Source organism: Molossus molossus, unplaced genomic scaffold (genome assembly GCF_014108415.1).
Source record: "Molossus molossus isolate mMolMol1 unplaced genomic scaffold, mMolMol1.p scaffold_m16_p_12, whole genome shotgun sequence".
Classification (NCBI taxonomy): Eukaryota; Metazoa; Chordata; class Mammalia; order Chiroptera; family Molossidae; genus Molossus; species Molossus molossus.
Genome location: NW_023425347.1, coordinates 66,521,925 through 66,541,647, shown reverse-complemented (window position 1 = coordinate 66,541,647; position 19,723 = coordinate 66,521,925). Strand labels below are relative to the sequence as shown.

At 36.4% G+C, this 19,723-nt stretch overlaps 1 protein-coding gene across 1 annotated transcript in view; it reads left to right on the top strand.

The window, feature by feature from the left end:
- Positions 1-16,469, top strand: part of RNF11 (ring finger protein 11) — a 46,821-nt gene extending 30,352 nt beyond the window's left edge. Inside the window, exons 2-3 of the mRNA XM_036255640.1 lie at positions 13,489-13,658; positions 15,564-16,469. Coding sequence (XP_036111533.1) covers positions 13,489-13,658; positions 15,564-15,735 — 342 coding nt within the window. The 3' untranslated portion in view covers positions 15,736-16,469. The remainder of the gene's footprint in view (positions 1-13,488; positions 13,659-15,563) is intronic.
- Positions 16,470-19,723: the final 3,254 nt, after the last annotated feature.

The window sequence follows — 19,723 nt, the reverse complement described above, 5'->3', positions numbered from 1 at the left end:
ATTTAGTCAGAGGAATATTTCTTGGTCTACAACTAACCTGGAGATCTGCCCCATAGGTAAGCAATTCTTTTTCAGTAAGTGGGTGCTATTTCCCATCTGGAAATGAGTTTGCTTGGTGAGAAGGAAAAGGTAGTTTAACTTAGGGGAAAAAAGGGTGGTGGTGGTTAGGAGACTCTTGTCTTAGACAAAATTAACTCCAAGGTACTTATTTTAATGATACACATGGATTAGAATTAGAAAGCTTTCAAGCAACGGAGACCCATCTCTTGCCTAGGGGCTTTGGGGCTTTTCATTTGTGGCTCTCCTAATGTCTGCTTCACTCAGCATTTCTAATCCATCTTTAATGCTGTTAGTTTCCTCATAACCTCAATTTACACATGCCTCTTATTTACTGCTTAATGACTTTCAAGTCAGTTGATTCAGTTTTCCACCTCTAATTCTAAAAGAAGAAAGAATCTGATTGGTTCAGTTTTGTTTCACCAGTCAAATGTTGGCTAAGCCTATGGGTCAGCTAGAATCTGTGCCTGTCCCAGAAGTTGCCAAATCATGGAAAATTTAGGAATAGTAGGAGCTGTGGGTGAGGTAGTTATCTTCGTTGCTTACTATATCTGTATCCCCCTACTATAGGGGATTTAGGCTTCATAAAGACAGAGACCTTATCTGTCTTGATCAGTCTCTCTCTCATTTGCCTAAAACAGCATTTAAAATGTGATTGGGTGTTCAAGAAATACTGTAATTGATGCCTAGGCTCAAAATGTGATCTTGATTTCAGCTGCCTTGAGATTTAGATGGACGAATAAGCTTATCTAATGACTCGCTAATGCTGAGTGCCTATGGTGATAATGCCTACCAAACCCTCCTTCGATTAGGATACTGTTTGTAACCCTGTATAAGTGGTAAGTGAATATTTATGTAACAAATGAAAGAAGCCAACTTTTTCATTTCTTTAAAAACCAAGCAAATAAATGTCGAACTACCTTCTTGGAAGAAGTTTGTTTATTTGTTTGTTTGTTTGTTTGCTTGTTTGTTTTTCCCATGCAGATCTCTCTGGTTTGTATACTTTCTCATTAAATATAACATCATGTCATTTGTCAGCATCATAGATGGGGTGCTGGCTTTTTCCCCCCTCTATATGTATAACTGTATAATTTATGTAAAAACTATCCTTTATGGTTTAGGAACTGCATTAATACTAATCTTTGGGGTTTTGATTGATTGGTTGGTTTGGGGTTTGTTTGTTTGTTTGTTTTGGTCAAGATTCATTGAATAGCAGTTAGAATATGCATTGAGACCATCTATTCCAAATCCTCCATTTTATGGCCTTGAGTTTCAGTCTGGCAAAATTTAGAGAAAACATTCCCAGTGGGAGACTGCAGCTGGGGAGGGGGTGGTGCCAGCAGCAGCTTGTAACAGGCTGTAAGGAAAAAAATCAGAAGAGCTGCCTCTTAATTCCTACTGGAGGAAAGGATACAGCTTTTGGTGACAAGCTGCATTCTTTAGTAGTGACTTTATTTTTCCTTCACCACAAACCAGACTTGTACTATTTCCAGCCTCAGCACATTATTTAGGCACTTCCCTACTGCATTGTTTTAGTTTTCTGAAATTGTATCATATTCCCTAAATTCAGTCCATCTTTTAATGCAGTACCTTGCAGATAGACACGTTTATACTTTGATCTGTTTCTTTCTTGGCTTTTAAACTCCCTAGGATTGGGGCCTATTATATTTTTCACAACTGCCCATCATTTTGTAGGTGCTTCATTATATATTAACAAGCAACTGTATGCTTCAGAGATTTTTCTCATGAGAAGGTCAGACCTTACTTTTTTGTGTGACTGACCCTGTCTTTTTCCTTTGCTTTGCCTCAGCATACTTTTTAATCCTTTGTTCCTTTTTTGTTCTGCCTCCCTCCATGATACTGCATTTCTTTTCCTAACACACATTTTAATTTTAAATTAATCACTTTATTTAAGGTAAATGTTTTCCCTTGGATTCTTTTGTTGTTGTTTGCATGGAGAATTAAAGACATAATTAAAAGGGAAACATGTTTAAATGTATTTTAAATATATTTACTTCTTTTATTTTGAATTCTCCTTTTCAAAATTTAACTCACAGGGCAAGTACATGTGTGTCTTCTATCAACATTGAGGAAATAATAGATACAATTATAATACTTTTAGCCTGGCCAGTGATGCTCAGTGATTGAGCATCAACCCATGCACCAAGATGTCACCGGTTTGATTCCTGGTCAGGGCACATGCCCAGGTTGTGTACCAAATCCCCAGTAAGGGGCATGCAGGAAGGCGGCTAGTCGATGTTCTCTATCATCGATGTTTCTGTCTCTCTCTCCCTTCCTCTCTTTCTAAAATCAATAAAGAAAAAAAAATTTTTTTATAGATTATAAGACTTATGTAGTTGATAGGGATAAAGGGAAGAGGGGAAGAAAGAGGAGTCAGGAAGGATGAAATGTCTACCTTGGATGACTAGTGATGTCAATAGAGGAAGGCCCAAATATTGAGCCCCTATCTTGATAGGTACTTATATTTTCTTAGTTATTCCTTATAACACTCTTTGAAGATAGGTATTCTGTTCACTTTTCTGATGAGGAACCTTATGCTTAGAGGTATTATGGTCACATACCTGATAAGTGCCAGAGCTGAAATTCCCTGAAATGTCTATGTTCTTTCCAGTATACTTCTCTTATCATTAACATAGATAGTGGGTATAGGTAGTCTGGATTTGAGAAGGATTGTGGAAGTAGAGGAGATAATTAGTTTGGTTTTAGGCATCTTGAAGTTCCTGTGGGATATATAGATAGAAATCTGAAAGAGGCAACAAACCAGTTATTTTCACTTGAAAAGTCTTGGTTGTAATTTATGTCAAGCTTTCCTTTTTGTATTGTGGCTTAATCCAAGTCACTAGCAATTTTTTCATAGCATTTTTACAAAATTCTAATACAAATATATGACATGAATGACAGAAACACGATGAATGCTTTAGTTTAAATCACTTAGTTACCCAATAATTTTTGTTGAGTCCCTACTATGTTTCAGATACTGTGCTGGGTAAATAGTGTACATTGGTAAGAAAACAAACATAGTCCCTACCCTTATCAAGCTTTTAGGCTATAGTGGTGAGGAAATACATTAATCAAATAACCACACATAATATATATAATAACCACACAAATAATCACATACGTTTTTAGCCCAAGCAAAAAATACCTCATGAATTATATTTATAGACATAAAGTTGAGGGCAACCAATTGAACCATCCTGAAGATGCCAGCATTTATATTAATTCACAGTTTAGTACATTGGTGATTTAGATTTTTATAAACTGATTCATGGATGATATTCCTTTTTGTACGAAGTGCCCTTGTACATTGGAAATGATTAGTTTTTGTTCTTTTTTTCATCCTCACCCGAGGACACTCTTTCATTTTTTGTTCAGATAGAGTGGGGAGGGCGAGAGGGGGAAACATCGACGTGAAAGGGACACATCAAGTGGTTGCCACCCGCACAACCCAACCAGGGCCAGGGACAAACGGCAACCGAGGTACATGCCCTTAGCAGGAACCGAACCCAGGTCTCTCTGGACCACAGGCTGATGCTCTATCGCTGAGCCAAACCAGCCAGGGCGGAAATGATTAATTTTTAAACATTATTTTGCATGGGTCTTTAAAGTCAATTTTAGGGTTTGCATTTGGGAGCAGTGGTGGAGGGTAGGTATCATTATTATCAGTCATTCTTATAGAATATACTTAGCAAAACAACAGTATAATGGCATGTATCCTAACTTTATTAAGTATCTAACAATTGGCAGGGGGTCCCAGAAAATGGAAAGAAATACTGGAGTAAGTTAATGGGTAACTAGCATTTGTAGGAAACATTTTTAGTAGACCATTTATTCATCTTTCTATTCAGTAAGGAGCAAAAACAGACAGTTCTTATCAAGGCAAACATTCCAATGATAACCATGTATAAAATTACATCCATGACAAATTCTGTAAAAGAAAGTAACTTGGTATATAAGAACCTATAATGTAGGAGAGTGGTTAGTTAGGAAAGGTTTCTGAGAAAGTGGAAGTTGTTCAACTGAGCTCTGAAGGAAGAAAAGGAGGTATTTAAGCAGAGTGATGATGGAGGAGAATGTTTCATGCAGAGAGTACATATAGAGTACATATGACTTCATATAGGAAAGATATGAAAGAAGGCCAGTGGGGCTAGACAGCAGTGAGTGAACTGTTAGATGAGGAAGGAGAGGTAAATAGGTAGGTTACCAGACTTTGGAGATCTTGTTAAGGACTTTGGCCTCCATCCTAACAGCAGTGAGAAGCTATCAAAAGAGTGTTAAGGTGTGTATGAGGAGGGCATATAGTTGAATTTGTTTTGAAAGGACTGCTGTAACTTCTTGGTAGAGAACAAATTGAGATTTTGCTAGCTAATATTGTATACCAGAGAAGAAATGGGAACTTAGACTGGAGTATTGGCAATAGACATAGAAAAAAATGAACAGCTCTGGCTGATTTGGCTCAGCAGTTAGAGTGTCGGCCTGTGGACCAGAGTCCTGGGTTTGATTTCCACTAAGGGCACATACCTCGGTTTCAGTTTGTCCCCACCCCAGTTGGGGTTGTGTGGGTGGCAACCAGTCGATGTCTCTCTCTCACATCGATGTTTATCTCTCTCTCTTCCTCCTCTCTCCCTCCCACTCTATCTGAAGATAAATGCAAAAATGTCCTCGGGTAAGGATAAAAAAGGAGGGAGGGAGGGAGGGAGGGATTTGTGTCAGTATTTCAATAGAAAATAAACTCACTAGAACTTGGTGGTGTGTTGAATATGGGAGGGTAAGGGGGACAGAGGTCCCGAAGATATCTCTGTCTTAAAGAACTAGAAAGAAAGTGTCATGCACTAAGATAGTGAAGTCTTGAAGAGGACCAGATTTTGGAGGAGAGTTCATTTTGGAGGGGAGGCCATGTTGAATTTGAGGTATTTTGGGGACATTGCATTGGAACTGTTAAGTGAGCCTAGAATTTAAAAGTGAGATTTAAACTGGAGTATATATTTGTGAATTGTTTATATCTAGTTGGTAATTTTAGCTGTTAACATGGACACAGTTATTAGGTGAAGAGTATAGGGCAGAAGAAACCAGGACAAAACCAGTCACATTTGTGACTCCAAATAGTAACATTCTGAGGTACTGGGGATTGGAAATTCAACATACGGATTTATGGAGACAATTTAGCCCATAACAGCATCTCTATCTCAAAAGTGGTTTTCTCTGTGCTAAATAATAAATATTCAAAATACTAGTTCCTTCAGGGATCTTTTTAAATTTACTTTGAGAAAAAGAATAAAACACAAGTACTGTGTAGCTACTGTTGTTACAACATACCTTTTTCACAAAGGAGCATTTCTAACAAATGTCTCCAGATACACAATTTGAAAACAAAGAAGTCAATGCAGACACTATTCCTCACTCTGAACATTAGAATGTTCATCAATTTCATTGAACTTGGGACTAAGTCATGGGACTTAGCATATAATTATAATCATTTAGACACAGTGAGCCATCAGTTAGGGAATGATGAGAACTGTCCTGGTATCTAAATTGTAAATACTATGGTTTCTGTATCTCTGTCTAATCTTCCATTCAATAGCTTCTAGCTTATATTAGAATCAAGATTCCATTTGCTATCTAGAGAATACTATTGGATCTCTAGTTAGTAAACAGTAATTCATACATCACGCCTTTTTTGTTGCATTTATCTTCAGATAGAGCAAGAGGGAGAGAGGAAGGAACAGAAAGAGAAACATCGATATGAGAGAGACAAATCAACTGGCTGCCACCCGCATGACCCAAACCGAGGCCAGGGATGAACCACAGCTGAGGTACATGCCCTTAGCACAAACTGAACCCAGGACTCTCTGGTCTACGGGCTGATGTTCTAACCACTGAGCAAACCTGACCAGGACACATCAGTCCATTTTTAACAAATATGCTGGCAATTAAAATTATATATGTGTGGTAAGAAGGGTGAGGCCACATCCATCTTGAAAATATCAGTTCTTAGTCATTTCCTTCCCTCTATGGCTTTCTGAAAAGTTGCATATAAACTGAAATTAGAATGTTGAATCACTTAAAATATCTACATGTGGTATTTAGAGGGTTTCTTTGGTTTAACAACAACAACAAAAAATGACCAAAAAAGAAAATGCATCCATAATGTGAATTATTAAAAGATAGGGTTTTAATTTTAATGTCTATTAGTGTGTTTCTTCATAAAGTTGAGTTTTCCTTTTCTGTTGTCTTAATTGTGTTCTCTGTGCACAAAATTGAACTGTAAGACTGAAGAAATCTAGCCTCTTAAAAAGTACATGCTTAGAAATACTACTTAGAAACAATTTAGTTCTTTTTGTCTGTAGTAGGTGTGTTCACTGATTGTGGAGTTCCTTATTACCATAGTCTTGCACCAGTTGTTCCAGTGTGACTTCATATGTGTCATATCTCGGTGCAGATGCAGCTCATCAAGACTGGTCAGCTGGACTCGGACTGGGAGTAGGGAAGGTAGTTTAGACTGGGCATGGTAATCCAAGGGTTGAAAAACTCAGAGCTGGCAGGGGTCACAACAGAGGCCAAAATGTTTCTTGTACTCAAGGAAAAGCCAAAAAGCCAGGACCAAAGCCAGGGACAATAGCAGTTAGCTTAAAGTCTGCAAACCAGTCATTTGATGATGGGGAGAAAATTAAGAGTTAGGATACCTTACAAATGTTGACATTTACAAAGCCCTTTATGTTATCTTATATACAAGTATATCATCACGCTCTAAAGTGCTGCTATTATCTCCTGTAGTCAAAGATATGAAGAGACTTGACTCAAGTCACCACAATAAATAGCAGAGACTCCAATCTTTTAATTTTTAAAAAAAATGTTTTTATTGATTTTTTAGTTAGAAGAAGGGAGGGAGGGAGGGAGGGAAACATCAATGTGAGAGAGATACATCAGTTGACTGCCTCCTGCACACCCCCCACTGGGGATTGAGTCCACAACCTGGGCATTTGCCCTGACCGGGAATCGAACCGGGACCCTTCTGTCCATGGTTTGACACTCAGTCCACTGAGCCACACTGGCTAGGCACAGTCTTTTAATTTTTTTGGTTGAAAATCCTATATTCTTAGATAAAAGTGTTTATTAAATTGTATTCTATTGATTCCTAGGATTCCACCTAGGTTAAGGGATGGGGTGGGATCGGGACAGGGATGCTCACCCCTTTAGGTGACATTCCATCCCAGCTCCATTCACCAGAGTAGCTCAGTCTTAAATATTGTGATTATAAATAAGATTCCTTTGATCAGTAGTGTTGCTTAAAAAACTCAATGAATTAATAAGCTATGTTACCTTTTTAGACCAGGTAGTTTATGAAAGTGACAATGGAGACTAGAAATTCCCAAAGTGATTGCAAGGAGAAACTGTCCTCTGGTGTTTTAAAACAACTTTCTAGCTTAGGTAGCAGCAGAATCTGATTTTTCCCCAATCTTACAAACTATCTGAACTAGCCCACAGGAGTTCCAGTTGAATAACAGAGGAGTTATGATTAGACTTTAGAGTTTATTTTTCTGTCAGTGATAGAATCTGTTTTTACAGGGGCAATTTATAGATGGATTGTGTTCTTCGAAGTTCTTAAATTCTAGACATTATTGGAATTATAAAACCTTCATTGCAGATGAAAAACCTTTATAGAACCATTTATTAGAAATGCCTTATTTTGATGGCTTTTTTGAAATGTTATTTCAATGTACTGTTCTTCAAAGTGATGTAAATGGACAAAGTCCAAATTGTTTAACTTATTAATCTTCTTGCTATCTAGCAACCAAGTATAGTGTAGTGAAAATTACTGGCTTAAAGGGAGACCAGAATTCTTTTTTTTTTTTTCAATCTTGACCCGAGGATATTTTTCCATTGATTTTTAGATAGAGTGGAAGGGAGGGAGACAGACACATCAATTGGTTGCCTCCTATACAACTCTGACCCGAGGCTGGGTATCAAACCTGCAACCTGTCCTTGACCAGGAATTGAACCTGCGACCCTTCAGTCCTCTAGCCGACACTGTAACCGCTGAGCCAAACTGGCCAGGGCGGGAGACCATAATTCTAATTCCAACATTGTAGGTAATTATGTGACTGTAGGTAGGCAAGCTTGGGCCAATAAAATGGAAGAGTAGTTGGTCTTAGATACATTTTAAGATTACTTTTGGAAAAGTTTTGTTTACCTCTGCTAATCCATTTCTTTTTTTAAATTAAATTTTATTTGAATTTTAGCTTCATTGAAGTACGATTGACATAAAACTGTAAATCCAATTCATTTCTTAAAGTAAACATTGGAATACTGTTCTATAATCATAATATTAGAACTGCAATAATGATAGCTAATATTTATATGAAGAGCCTTTATATGTTTGTATCATGTTGTATCAGAGACACTTGAAATTCCCATCTAATTCTTAGAGTGGTCTTAATACTTTACACGTAAAGAAACTGAGGCTCATAGATGTTAAATAACTTGGTCTAGATCTGAAAGCTAACAAGTGGCAGAGCAAAGGTCACTTTTTTTTTAAGTCTGATTCATGAAACTTTTTTGCATTGAAAGCTTGCCTAGTAGGTATAAAACCTTGAAGTGGTGACTGTCTAAACCAGAGATGAAATGGCCACATTTATGATCATTAATAACTAAAGTTGTAACTTATATGTGTACTGTAAAGCCTGATTAACAAAGTTACTTTTCTAGTGCATAAAATAGGGCTTTAATATATATGTTGTATATAAAATATTGTATCAGTTTCAGCTACAAACTGAAAAATTTTGTATATGTACAAAGCTCATTTAAAAGGAAATACTGGCCCTGACTGGTTTGGCTCAGTGGTTAGAGCATCAGCCTGCAGTCCAGAGAGACCCGGGTTCGGTTTTCGCTAAGGGCGCGTACCTCGGTTGTAGTTTTTCCCCGGCACTGGTTGGGTTGTGTGGGTGGCAGCCACTTGATGTGTCCCTTTCATATCGATGTTTCTCTCTCTCTCCCTCCCACTCTAAACAAAAAATGGGAAAAAAAATGTCCTCAGGTGAGGATAAAAAAAATAAATAAAATAAAATAAAAGGAAATATTTTTTTTAAATATCTCTTTTGGTTTTTTTATCCTCACCCAAAGACATTTTTCCATATTTTGTTCAGATAGAGTGGGAGGGGGAGAGAGAGAGAGAGAAACATCGACGTGAAAGGGACACATCTATTGGTTGCCACCTGCATGACCCAAGCAGGGCCAGGGACAAACTGCAACAGGGATACGCACCCTTAGGGCAAACTAAACTCCGGTCTCTTGGACCGCAGGCCGACGCTCTACCGCTGAGCCAAACCGGCCAGGACTTAAAATACTTTTTCTTGCCCTGGCCAGTTTGTTTCAGTGGTTGGAGCATTGGCCTGCGGACCAGAGAGTCCCGGGTTCGGTTCCCGCTAGGGGCACGTACCAAAACAAATAAAATACTTTTTCTTTATAGATTTTAGAGAGAGAGGAAGGGAGAGGGGGAGAGAGAGAGAAACATCAATGAGAGAGAACATTGATTGGCCACCTCCTGCATGGGGATTGGGCCCACAACCTGGGTATGTGCCCTGACCGGGAATCGAACCGGCGACCTCTTGGTGCATGGGTCTACACTTAACCACTAAGCCACACCGGCCAGGCAGGAAATACTCATTTTTTAAAAAATAATTGTTTATAAAGCAAAATATTGCCTGTGTCATATTGTTGTAGTTACACAGGGATGAAAGAAAGCTTTCAAGCTGTACCAGAGAAATACAGTCAGTTGGGTATTTACCTTCCTCTGTGAAAGCTAGAATTGGGTGGATGGGGGGAAGTATAGGGGGATAAATGGTGATGTATGGAGACTTGACAGGGGGTGGTGAACATACAATACAGTGTACAGATGATATGTTTTAGAATTGTGACAGTGTACAGATGATAGTTTTAGAATTGTGCACCTGAAACCTATAGAATTTTATTAATCAGTGTCACCTCGTTGAAGTCAATAAAAAGGAAAGAAAAAAAGAAAGAACAATTGACAGTCTTCTCACTTGATGACTGCACATGTAACTGAAGTTTCCTGTATCTGTATAATCTTTCCATATAATTAAGCTGAGGCTAGAGGCAGAGTTTGTTAATATTGGATGCCAAGGAGGAAAATTGGGAAAGGCTTTATTCATGTCAACAACCTACTGGACAGGGTAGAATTTAGACCAATGAACCTATAGGGAAAGGTTAAAAAAAAAATAGCAAGAGTGCCAGGCTGGTGTGGCTCAGTGGCTGAGCGTTGACCCATGCACCAAGAGGTGCATGTGCCTGGTCAGGGCACAGGCCCAGGTTGTGGGCTCAATCCCCAGTGGGGGGCATATAGGAGGTGGGCAATCGATATTCTCTGTCATTGATGTTTCTATCTCTCTCTAAAAGTCAAAGAAAAAAGAGTAAAGGCAGTAAGATGAAAAAGCATGGAACTTATAGGAAACAGTTAGTTTCCCTGCGATATAGCTCTTTGAATGTAATGTGAATGGTTATATAACAACTGCCATTTGTTGAGTTCCTGCAGTTCCAAGGTTCACCAGCTTCCTCATTTAAGCCTTGTAACAACCCTATAAGTAAGGTAGGATCTAATCCAGATAAGTTAAATAGTTTAAACATGGTCACTCTGTTAAGTGGCAGAGAAATAGCCATACTTAATAATATGATGTCTTTGCATGTGATATGCATGAAATAAATATTTGGATAAAGAAATAGTTTTGATAAGTATTCACATGCTTATTATTTCCTAAATGGCAAGAGAGAAGTATGAAAATACTTAAAGTAATTATTAATGAATTTATATGGAAATTTATAGAACGCGAAACTTTGAACTTCTAGCATTTTACTTGTGCCAGAGAATATACTCTTAATTATTTGATAAAAGATTTACTGGGTTTGAACTCTTTAATTATATATTTGTTCTGAATCTCAGAGAAAAGAAATATTTAAAGTCTTGAACTATCTTTGACCGGAAACTCAGTAACTCCTGTCAGAAAAGAAGTTTATGAAGATAAGGATAATTTAAAGGAGCATAATGGTATCTTTAGGAGACAATGTGGAAGTATTTTTTTTCTTGAATTAAATATTTCAGTATTTGAGCCTAGTTCATATCTATCTGAGGCTTCCTCCTAAAATTTCTCTGTGAAAAGGATATTTATACTTGGGCCCTTATAAATTTTCATTGTGGGTGCTCTCTCAATTATTTTATTTTGAACCACAGAAGCCATTAACTCAAGACAGCCTCAATTGATGCTAGCCCAGGATGATTATGGAGGTTATTTCATAGAATTTTAAAAAAAATCTTAACATAAATTTAGCAGTTATTCCTGGAGGCAAAATCTCACAGTTGCAAATGTTGGCTATCATTGTAAACAAGTACTTTAATTGTAGAGATTGTCAGTGATCCTACAAGATGAATGGAAATAGTATTTTCTAATGTAATGTAAGTAGTTGTGATTTGACATTATATTTTCCATGAAAGTTTCATACATGGATTCAAAGTGTTATGTCTCAGTCATTTTATTCAGTAGAGATGTTCTCTGGAAAACATATTAAGTGTCTCAAATAGTTCTAGCCACAGTGAAATCAAAGACTATCTTACTCATACTTCATTGAGGTGTCTTCTCAAATATCTCATCAGAGAGGTTTTCCCTCAGCATCCTATCTAAAGGTGCATCTTTCATCATTCTAGCAACTTTATTTTGTTTATTCTCAATACCCTATCACCTGACACATGATAGATACTCAGTGAATATCTGTTGAAAGAATTTACGAACAGTATGAGTAAAATTATTTTATAAATGTGAGTAGAAAAACAATATGGCAATATGTCTAAATTACTATATTTTACTTACATATTAGTATATGTAAGTAAATGAATGTGATAAGTTGATATTTGGCTATTTAATTTATATCCTTGAAAGCTATGTATTCTGTTTGGGAGGAAAGATGGCCTCATTTTGGCTCACCCAATTTTCACATCCAAATATGTATTCAAAAGCCTAAAAAGGATTTTACAAAAGTTTATTGCAAAAGTAAACTTTTCAAGTAAATAATAATTTTAAGGTTGCTGTCTATGTGGAAAGAAAAACTAAGTTTGCAAATAAGAGTCTTTAGTGGCCAGTTTTAATGTAAATAATGGTATACTGAGGCCACAAAACTCCATTGTGACCTACAGAATATCGCATATAATTTGTTAGCTTAATTAATTATATTGATTTATGTATTTGCGTATCAGGAATGAATATGTCTGGGTTTTATGGTCTTCATGGAGAAATATTTCACATAACATTCCATTTTTTCAGGGAAGCTTGTTTTTACTGTATATCCTTCAAAGTAGGTCAGATATGCTAAAGTTAAAGCATAGTAAAACAGCCCTGGCTGGTTTGGCTTAGCGGCTGGAGCATCAGCCTGCAGACCAGAGAGTCCCCGGTTCGGTTCCCGCTAGGGGCACGTGGGGGGCGGGGGGTCAAAGTAGAACAGAATCTTATACTACTACTATACACTATCTCAGCCTACCTCTCCCCAAGCCCACCCCCAGCCAAAAAAGAAGAAACACGCCCTGACCAGTTTGGCTAAGTGGTTAGTCGGCCCTTGGACCAAGGAGTTACAGGTTTGATTTCGGTCAAGAGCATGTACCTCGGTTGCGATTCGTCGTCGTCCCCCCCCCCCCCAGTTGGGGTCCTGCAGGAGGCAGCTACTCAATGTGTCCCTTTCACATCGATGATTCTCCCTCCCTCTCTCTTCCTCTCGCTCCCTCCCACTCTATCTAAACAAAAAAGGGGAAAAGACCTCGGATGAGGATTTAAAAAAAAGAAGAAGAAACAAAAGGAAAATATAAACCTAGAAAGAGATTTTTTTTTTTAATCTTTATTATAGAATGTAGAATGTATTACAGATGTTCCACATTTTTCCCCCATTGACCTCCTCCTCCCCACTCCCATCCACCTCCCGCCTTTTCCCACACTATTGTCTGTGTCCATTGGTTATGCATACAAGTTCTTTGGTTTATTTCTTCCCACCCCCCCCAACCCCTTTCCCTTTGAGGTTTGTCAGTTTAGCAACCAATTTGTACTTCTTAATCCCTTCACCTTTTTCACCCATTCCCCCAACCCCCCTCCTCCCATCTGGCAACCAACAAAATGTTCTCTGTATCTATGAGAATGTTTCTGTTCTACCTGATCATTTTGTTTGTAGATTCCATTGTCGATAGATATGTATTCATTGCCATTTTGTTTATTCATATATTTTATTTTTTTCTTCAAAAAGACCCTTCATAATTTCATATAATAACGGTTTGGTGGTGATGAACTCCTTTAACTTTTTCTTGTCTGGGAAACTTGGAGATTTTTTAAAAAATAATTCTTTTCTACATTTCTTAAAATTTAGGAACAAGTTCCAGTTCCAGTCTATCATCCAACACCTAGCCAGACTCGCCTAGCAACTCAGCTGACTGAAGAGGAACAAATTAGGATAGCTCAAAGAATAGGCCTTATACAACATCTGCCTAAAGGAGTTTATGACCCTGGAAGAGATGGATCAGAAAAAAAGATCCGGGAGTAAGTTTCAATAAATTTATACATGTTTTAAAGGTCTATTTTAAGATACTTTCTTTTGAAAAATATTCTCCTGTATTATGGAAGTCAGATAATATAAACAGTTAATGAAAGAGAGTATTCAGATGTGGCAATTTAAGAATAATTTTCATGTAAAAATAGCTTTTAAATGATGGTGTGAATTCTGACCATTTTATATGTTGCTTGTGTCTATTTGGATGAAAGTTGATGTCAGTTAAAAAACAATTGGTCTGTGTAAATATGAACTAGTACCAACATTGCCTTGTCAGCTGGGAAAGTAATTTGGCAGTGTGTCAAGGACCTTCAGATTTATATCCTTTGAAACAGTTAATTGCAGAGATCTATCCCAAAATGTTACATCACTGTAACTTCTATAGCTTTATGCATAAAGATATTTACTGTAGTTTTATTTAGTGAAAAACAATAGTAGAGGTATAGTTAAGTAAATTGTGGTATAGAAATACTTTGGTAGGTTATTTAGCCATAATCTGCTGGCTTATTCTTAGAATTTTTGATATATATAAATAAAAGCTATCAGACTGAAAAAAAAAATTATTTACCAAGGGTTTTCAGTGATATGAGGAAAATTTTATATCTGTTCTTAACTTGTGGAATAATTGTGTTAAGCCTGGTGAATTGAATACAAAATTTTACTTCTGGGAGTTTTTGTCCTCAGAGTTATTGTCTGAGAGTTTCAAGTGAAGACAGCCATATTCCTTTTAGGTTGAAAGTGGTCTTGCCAATACAGGCGTGATCTAATGTACTGTGTTGATGTTTGACTGTTTGAGCCATAGCACCATTTAGTGCTAGGACTTAAGATCATAACCTATCTAGAACACTGACTTTTTTTGTTGTTGTTAATCTTCACACAAGGATTTTTTTTCCATTGATTTTATTTATTTATTTATTTTTCTTAATTGATTTTAGAAAGAGAGGAAGGGAGAGGGAGAGAAGATAGAAACATTGATTGGCCACCTCCTGCATGCCCCCCACTGGGGATTTGGCCCACAACCTGAGCATGTGCCCTGACTGGGAATTGAACTGGCAACCTCTTGGTGCGTGGGTTGATGCTCAACCACTGAGCCACACCAGTTGAACTCTCCACTGATTTTTTCGAGAGTAGAAGAAAGGGAAGGAGAGAGAGAGAGAAAGATCAGTATGAGAAGACGCATCGATTGGTTACCTGCCTCCTGTACAACCCCAGCTGGGGCCAGGGATCGAACCTACAACCCAGGAATGTGCCCTTGACCAGGAGTTGAACCCTGGACCGTTTGGTGTACAGGCAGATGCTCTAACCACTGAGCAACACTGGCCAGGGCTAAACACTGACTTTTGAAACACTGCAGAATTGGGTTGCTTCTTGAACATACAGAAAAGTGCAGGGAACTTGAAATGGGTTGATGAAGAGAATTCCAGCCTGTAAGAGCCCAGTAAATAGGCTGAAATTAGTGGTTCTGTTTTTATATATGTATAGTTATTAAAAGGAAAACTATTTTACTCCTGGACTTAAACTAAAAACTCAGTTCGCATAAACGAAGTTTATCTAACTGGTGGTTTCCTACCTAAAGCATCACATTCTTTCAGTGCCTTCTACATGTAGCTGTTTTACAAGCACAGTTCTAGCAATGGACTTGATTCTTGTGTGGTCCATTTCTCTTGTTCTGATGATTGCTCTCAAACTCTGCATATTTCTAGGGGATTGAAATAATAGATTGTAGATGGTTTAACCATTATAGGAAAAAATTTCAATTTGCTTTGGTGGTAGGATAACTGGCAAGCCATTTTTACCTGTTCAGATTAACACTATCTTTGTAATGGGATTTTAAAGAGTATTCTAGATAGATCGCTTCTCTAAAATTGCTTTCTGGTTTCTCTCTCTCCCAACAGGTGTGTGATCTGTATGATGGACTTTGTTTATGGGGACCCAATTCGATTTCTGCCGTGCATGCACATCTATCACCTGGACTGTATAGATGACTGGTTGATGAGATCCTTCACATGCCCCTCCTGCATGGAGCCAGTTGATGCAGCACTGCTTTCGTCCTATGAGACTAATTGAGCCAGGGTCTCTCATCTGACTTCAAGTGAACCATCATTTTTGGTGGTTTTGATCTTTTGTCACTGAGCCCAAAGAGCCAGGGATTAGGAATTAAGATCATGCACAAAAGTTTCCTAAAAATTCCTGAATGGCTGCAGATGTTGAGGGAAAGTATGTCATATTTTAGAAATGTTAGGGGGAAAAGTAGGATGGTATTTTTATGTAAAGCCTTGACCCAGTGTTTAAAAATATATAATTGTATTTAGGTCTTGTTATTGCTCCACTACATAGGTAATTGTGTAAAGTGTTACAGCAGCTGTATATGTTTAAATTGTGTGTGAAGATTAGGAAAAAGATAGTGGTTGTTTTTCCTAAATGAAATAACTTTTCCCCACCCAAATTCTTTTCTGAAGTTGCTGGCATTTGGGTCAAGGTTTTATTAAAAGCTACATTTTATAACACTGGCACAAAAAAATAAGTAGTTTTAAGCTTGTTTGCACAGTTCTTTTTTTCCATTGGAAATGGAATTCATTGCCTTAGGTCTTTTTAAATAGTGTATTATTATCGTTGGGGCTGGCTCTATGCTTGAAAACCAGTTTATTTATAACCTGTTATAAGTGCTATATCTGTTTGCAGTTAGGAAATGCAGAATTCAAAGTGATCTCCTAGCTTGTAAGCAAACTGAGATGCACTATCCCTTTCTGTTAAAAAAAAAAAAAATTAGTTTAATGTGTCAAGAAACAAATTCTGGTGAAGTGGGGTTTAATATTACCCTTTCCTATGTGTTTTATCTAATTATTTTGGTTAATATGGTGATAATTAAAAGTCGAGGTAAATTTTAAATATTAAGATTTCTGATTTATTGAGCTTGAATTATGCCACAATGCTTATGTAAAAATGACAGTGGCACCATGGTGAAACAGAGAAAAGTTTCTCAGTTTTAGCAATTATGATTTATTCTTTCTTGTGACCTCCTTCCCTGTTGTCTTGAACCATAGCAAAAGGATACTGCATCTCTTATTATTGTAATGCTGAGGTTATTGAAGTTATACGAAACATATCTCAGTCTCTGTTTCTTGGAAAGTCCTGCTAGCTGACTGATAAGTCTAGTGAGCAAGGAGAATTAAGATATATGTATTTCATGTTTTGCACACAAATGCAGAATTTGTATAACTACATGACTTCACAGTTGTGATCTCAAAAAGGAAGGAATTTCTCCTTTATTTTTTTTTCTTGCAGTTAATGTAAGAACACTGAATCTCTAAGCTTCTGAAGTGGTAGAGGTAGAGATGGTCTAGTAAAGATGTAGTTGTAATGTTTTATCCATTTAGCATGTGTTTATTTTTCGTTATGTACTCAAAGGTGGTTTATTTGTTCAGCTCAGTGATATTACAAGGTAAAAAAAAATCATTCATTAGCAAAAGGAGAAACAGTTTCAACCTAACAAATCAGAAATGTTTCTTATTATTTTATATTGAGTTGAATTTTTGACTCTAACACTTTTCTACATACAAAACACAAATATCTTGAAGGTTCTTCATAACTGCATTATAGAGGAATTTAGTATGTCATAAGTACTTCTTAAAGATTTGATATTTGACTGTAGTATCCATATGTTGGTTAATTTTATTATGAGCCCCATAATGGAAAGACTTAAAAAGATGAATTTAAGAAAAAAATGAAAGGAATTAAATTGTCAGGTTTTGTTAAATTGTTACATGTATCTTGCTTAATTTTTGTTCATTAATTTATATCCACCAAATTACATAAAGCAAATTTGGAGGAAACACCTGAAGTTGTGCAATATTTTTAGTGATATTACTGTTTTTATCCTTGTGTTTTCTACTTAAACATGATGTCTGTGTTATCAAGTATTATAGACATACTTTCTTTTTTTCTAGATCGTTAAATTTGGTAAATGAACTTTTTAAAAAATCATTTGCTATGTTGCTGTTAGTCTTTCTTTATACAAGACTTCTTTCACAGAAGTTTGGTATTAATATTGAGGGAACCAGTATTGAGCTGAATGTTTTTTGTTTTTTTTTAAGGTACTTTGTATTCCTTGATTTTGATCTTCACATATCATGTTAAAAACCATCAATTTTGGCTTTTACTAAGTTAAATAAAGTTGCAATACAGTTGTAAAGGGCTAAAGTTAGAGTTGATTACATGACAATATTTCCCAAGTTATCTAATCTTTTCTTTAAAATAGATATGTATAGATTTAATTAATTACTTTTAAATCTCTACATATATATACTTTTGGGAAAGTATTTTTATGGATTAGCATTTAATACATTTAATCATAAATTTAGAAGTTTGACAGCTTCAAATTTTCTAAAGCCAAATAATAGACTCAACATAATTAGATTTGAGCAAGATGTGTTCATGCTTGGCTATAGGATTTAAACTGAAAAGCTTGATGAGGAAAAAATAAAAGAGTCTTATTCTTTTAAATGTAAACCCCCCCAAATTGAAATACTTTCAGATACTTTTAGTTTGGTTCACACAAACCTTTTAAATTCTACGAGTGTTCTTTATAGACAATCTCTTAAACCAGGTATTATAACTCTCTCCCTACTGTTAGTATACCGTGCGATATTAAAACAGTATGATTTTACAGAATATAGTGAGCATTAAAGTAACAAATTCTCTATGTACAAAGCTCTTTCATAAGGAAGCATGCGTTTTAATAGAGGAATAACAATAAAATAGTCGAAAGTAGAGCTGCCTATGGTCCTGAGACTGAACATGGGAGACAGAAAATGGTGAGTTTTTTTGGCATAATTCAGAAATGTGTGCAGTTTGGTAGCTACCTCTGCTTACAAGGCATTATATAATTTCTGAGTCAACTGATTCACTTTTGTGTAAATGCATCATAGCTGACATAATAACCTCAACTGATTTTTTAAGCCTTTAATTTTGAAATTAGTGGACATGGGAAAAGTTGGATTTTTGGTTAGTAGCTCATGTTGTAATATTAAATTTACTGACCTGAATTTAAAGATCATGTACTTTTTTATTGGGCGGGGAGAAAGCCAGAAAAGATAGTTTGTTTTAGCCCACCTCTTATACCCTCTAAATAGCCCCCTGCTCTAGTCATATACTGTACTCACCTAGACCTCCCTAAGACAAACCTGGCTCAGGATGTTCCCATCATGGGATGCATGGGCATGAGAGCCAGTCTTCTACTGACTACATTATATTAATCTTTTGTGGATTTTGCTGAATTCCTTCTTCTTTTTTTCCTGCTTGGTCCCAGTTTCTAAGAATTTTGCCATTGAGGTCTCTTGTTTCCATTAACTTCGTGCCCCTGTTCTCACAAAGGTTATTTGATGCTCCTGCTCCCTTTGAAAATGAACTGGTATTACAGGCTAGCCTGCCTGTTAAAAGTTTCAATCCACCCATTTATTTCTTTAAGTACATTTTTTCCTTAGGAAGATATACTCAAAACCTGGGTGCTTAATAAGTGCTTGTTAAATAAAGTATAGAGTAAAAATTTCCAACTACAAAATTACATCATTACATTGAATATAATTAAAGATTGACCCACACTGTTAGGTGAGATTTTTCTGAGAGCTATGAAAAATAGTTTCTAGAAAAATTTTTTCTCAGTTCTGTATACATCAAAATATGTATTTGTGCTCAGGGAGTGATTTAATGTTCACAATTCAGATTTAGACAGGGCTTTAGTTTGTGATGATTTAAGTGAAACAAGGGTTTAATGGAGTAACTGTAAATGTTCAGTTGTATTGCATTATATAAACATCCTAAAATAGTGCTTTTCCTAAGTGGTTTAAAAAATACAGTAAGTTAATTTTATGTATTTAGGGAAAACTTGCTGCACCATTTGTTAGCTGTGCACATACAGTATTTTTAGCTAAAGAAAAATAACCATCTACTTTTTTTAAGCTCCTAGGAGTTACATTATAACACATTAAGGTTTATATTAAAATAACATATAGAAGTTAGTAAATGGATGAGGCACATATATTTGGGGAATATTAAT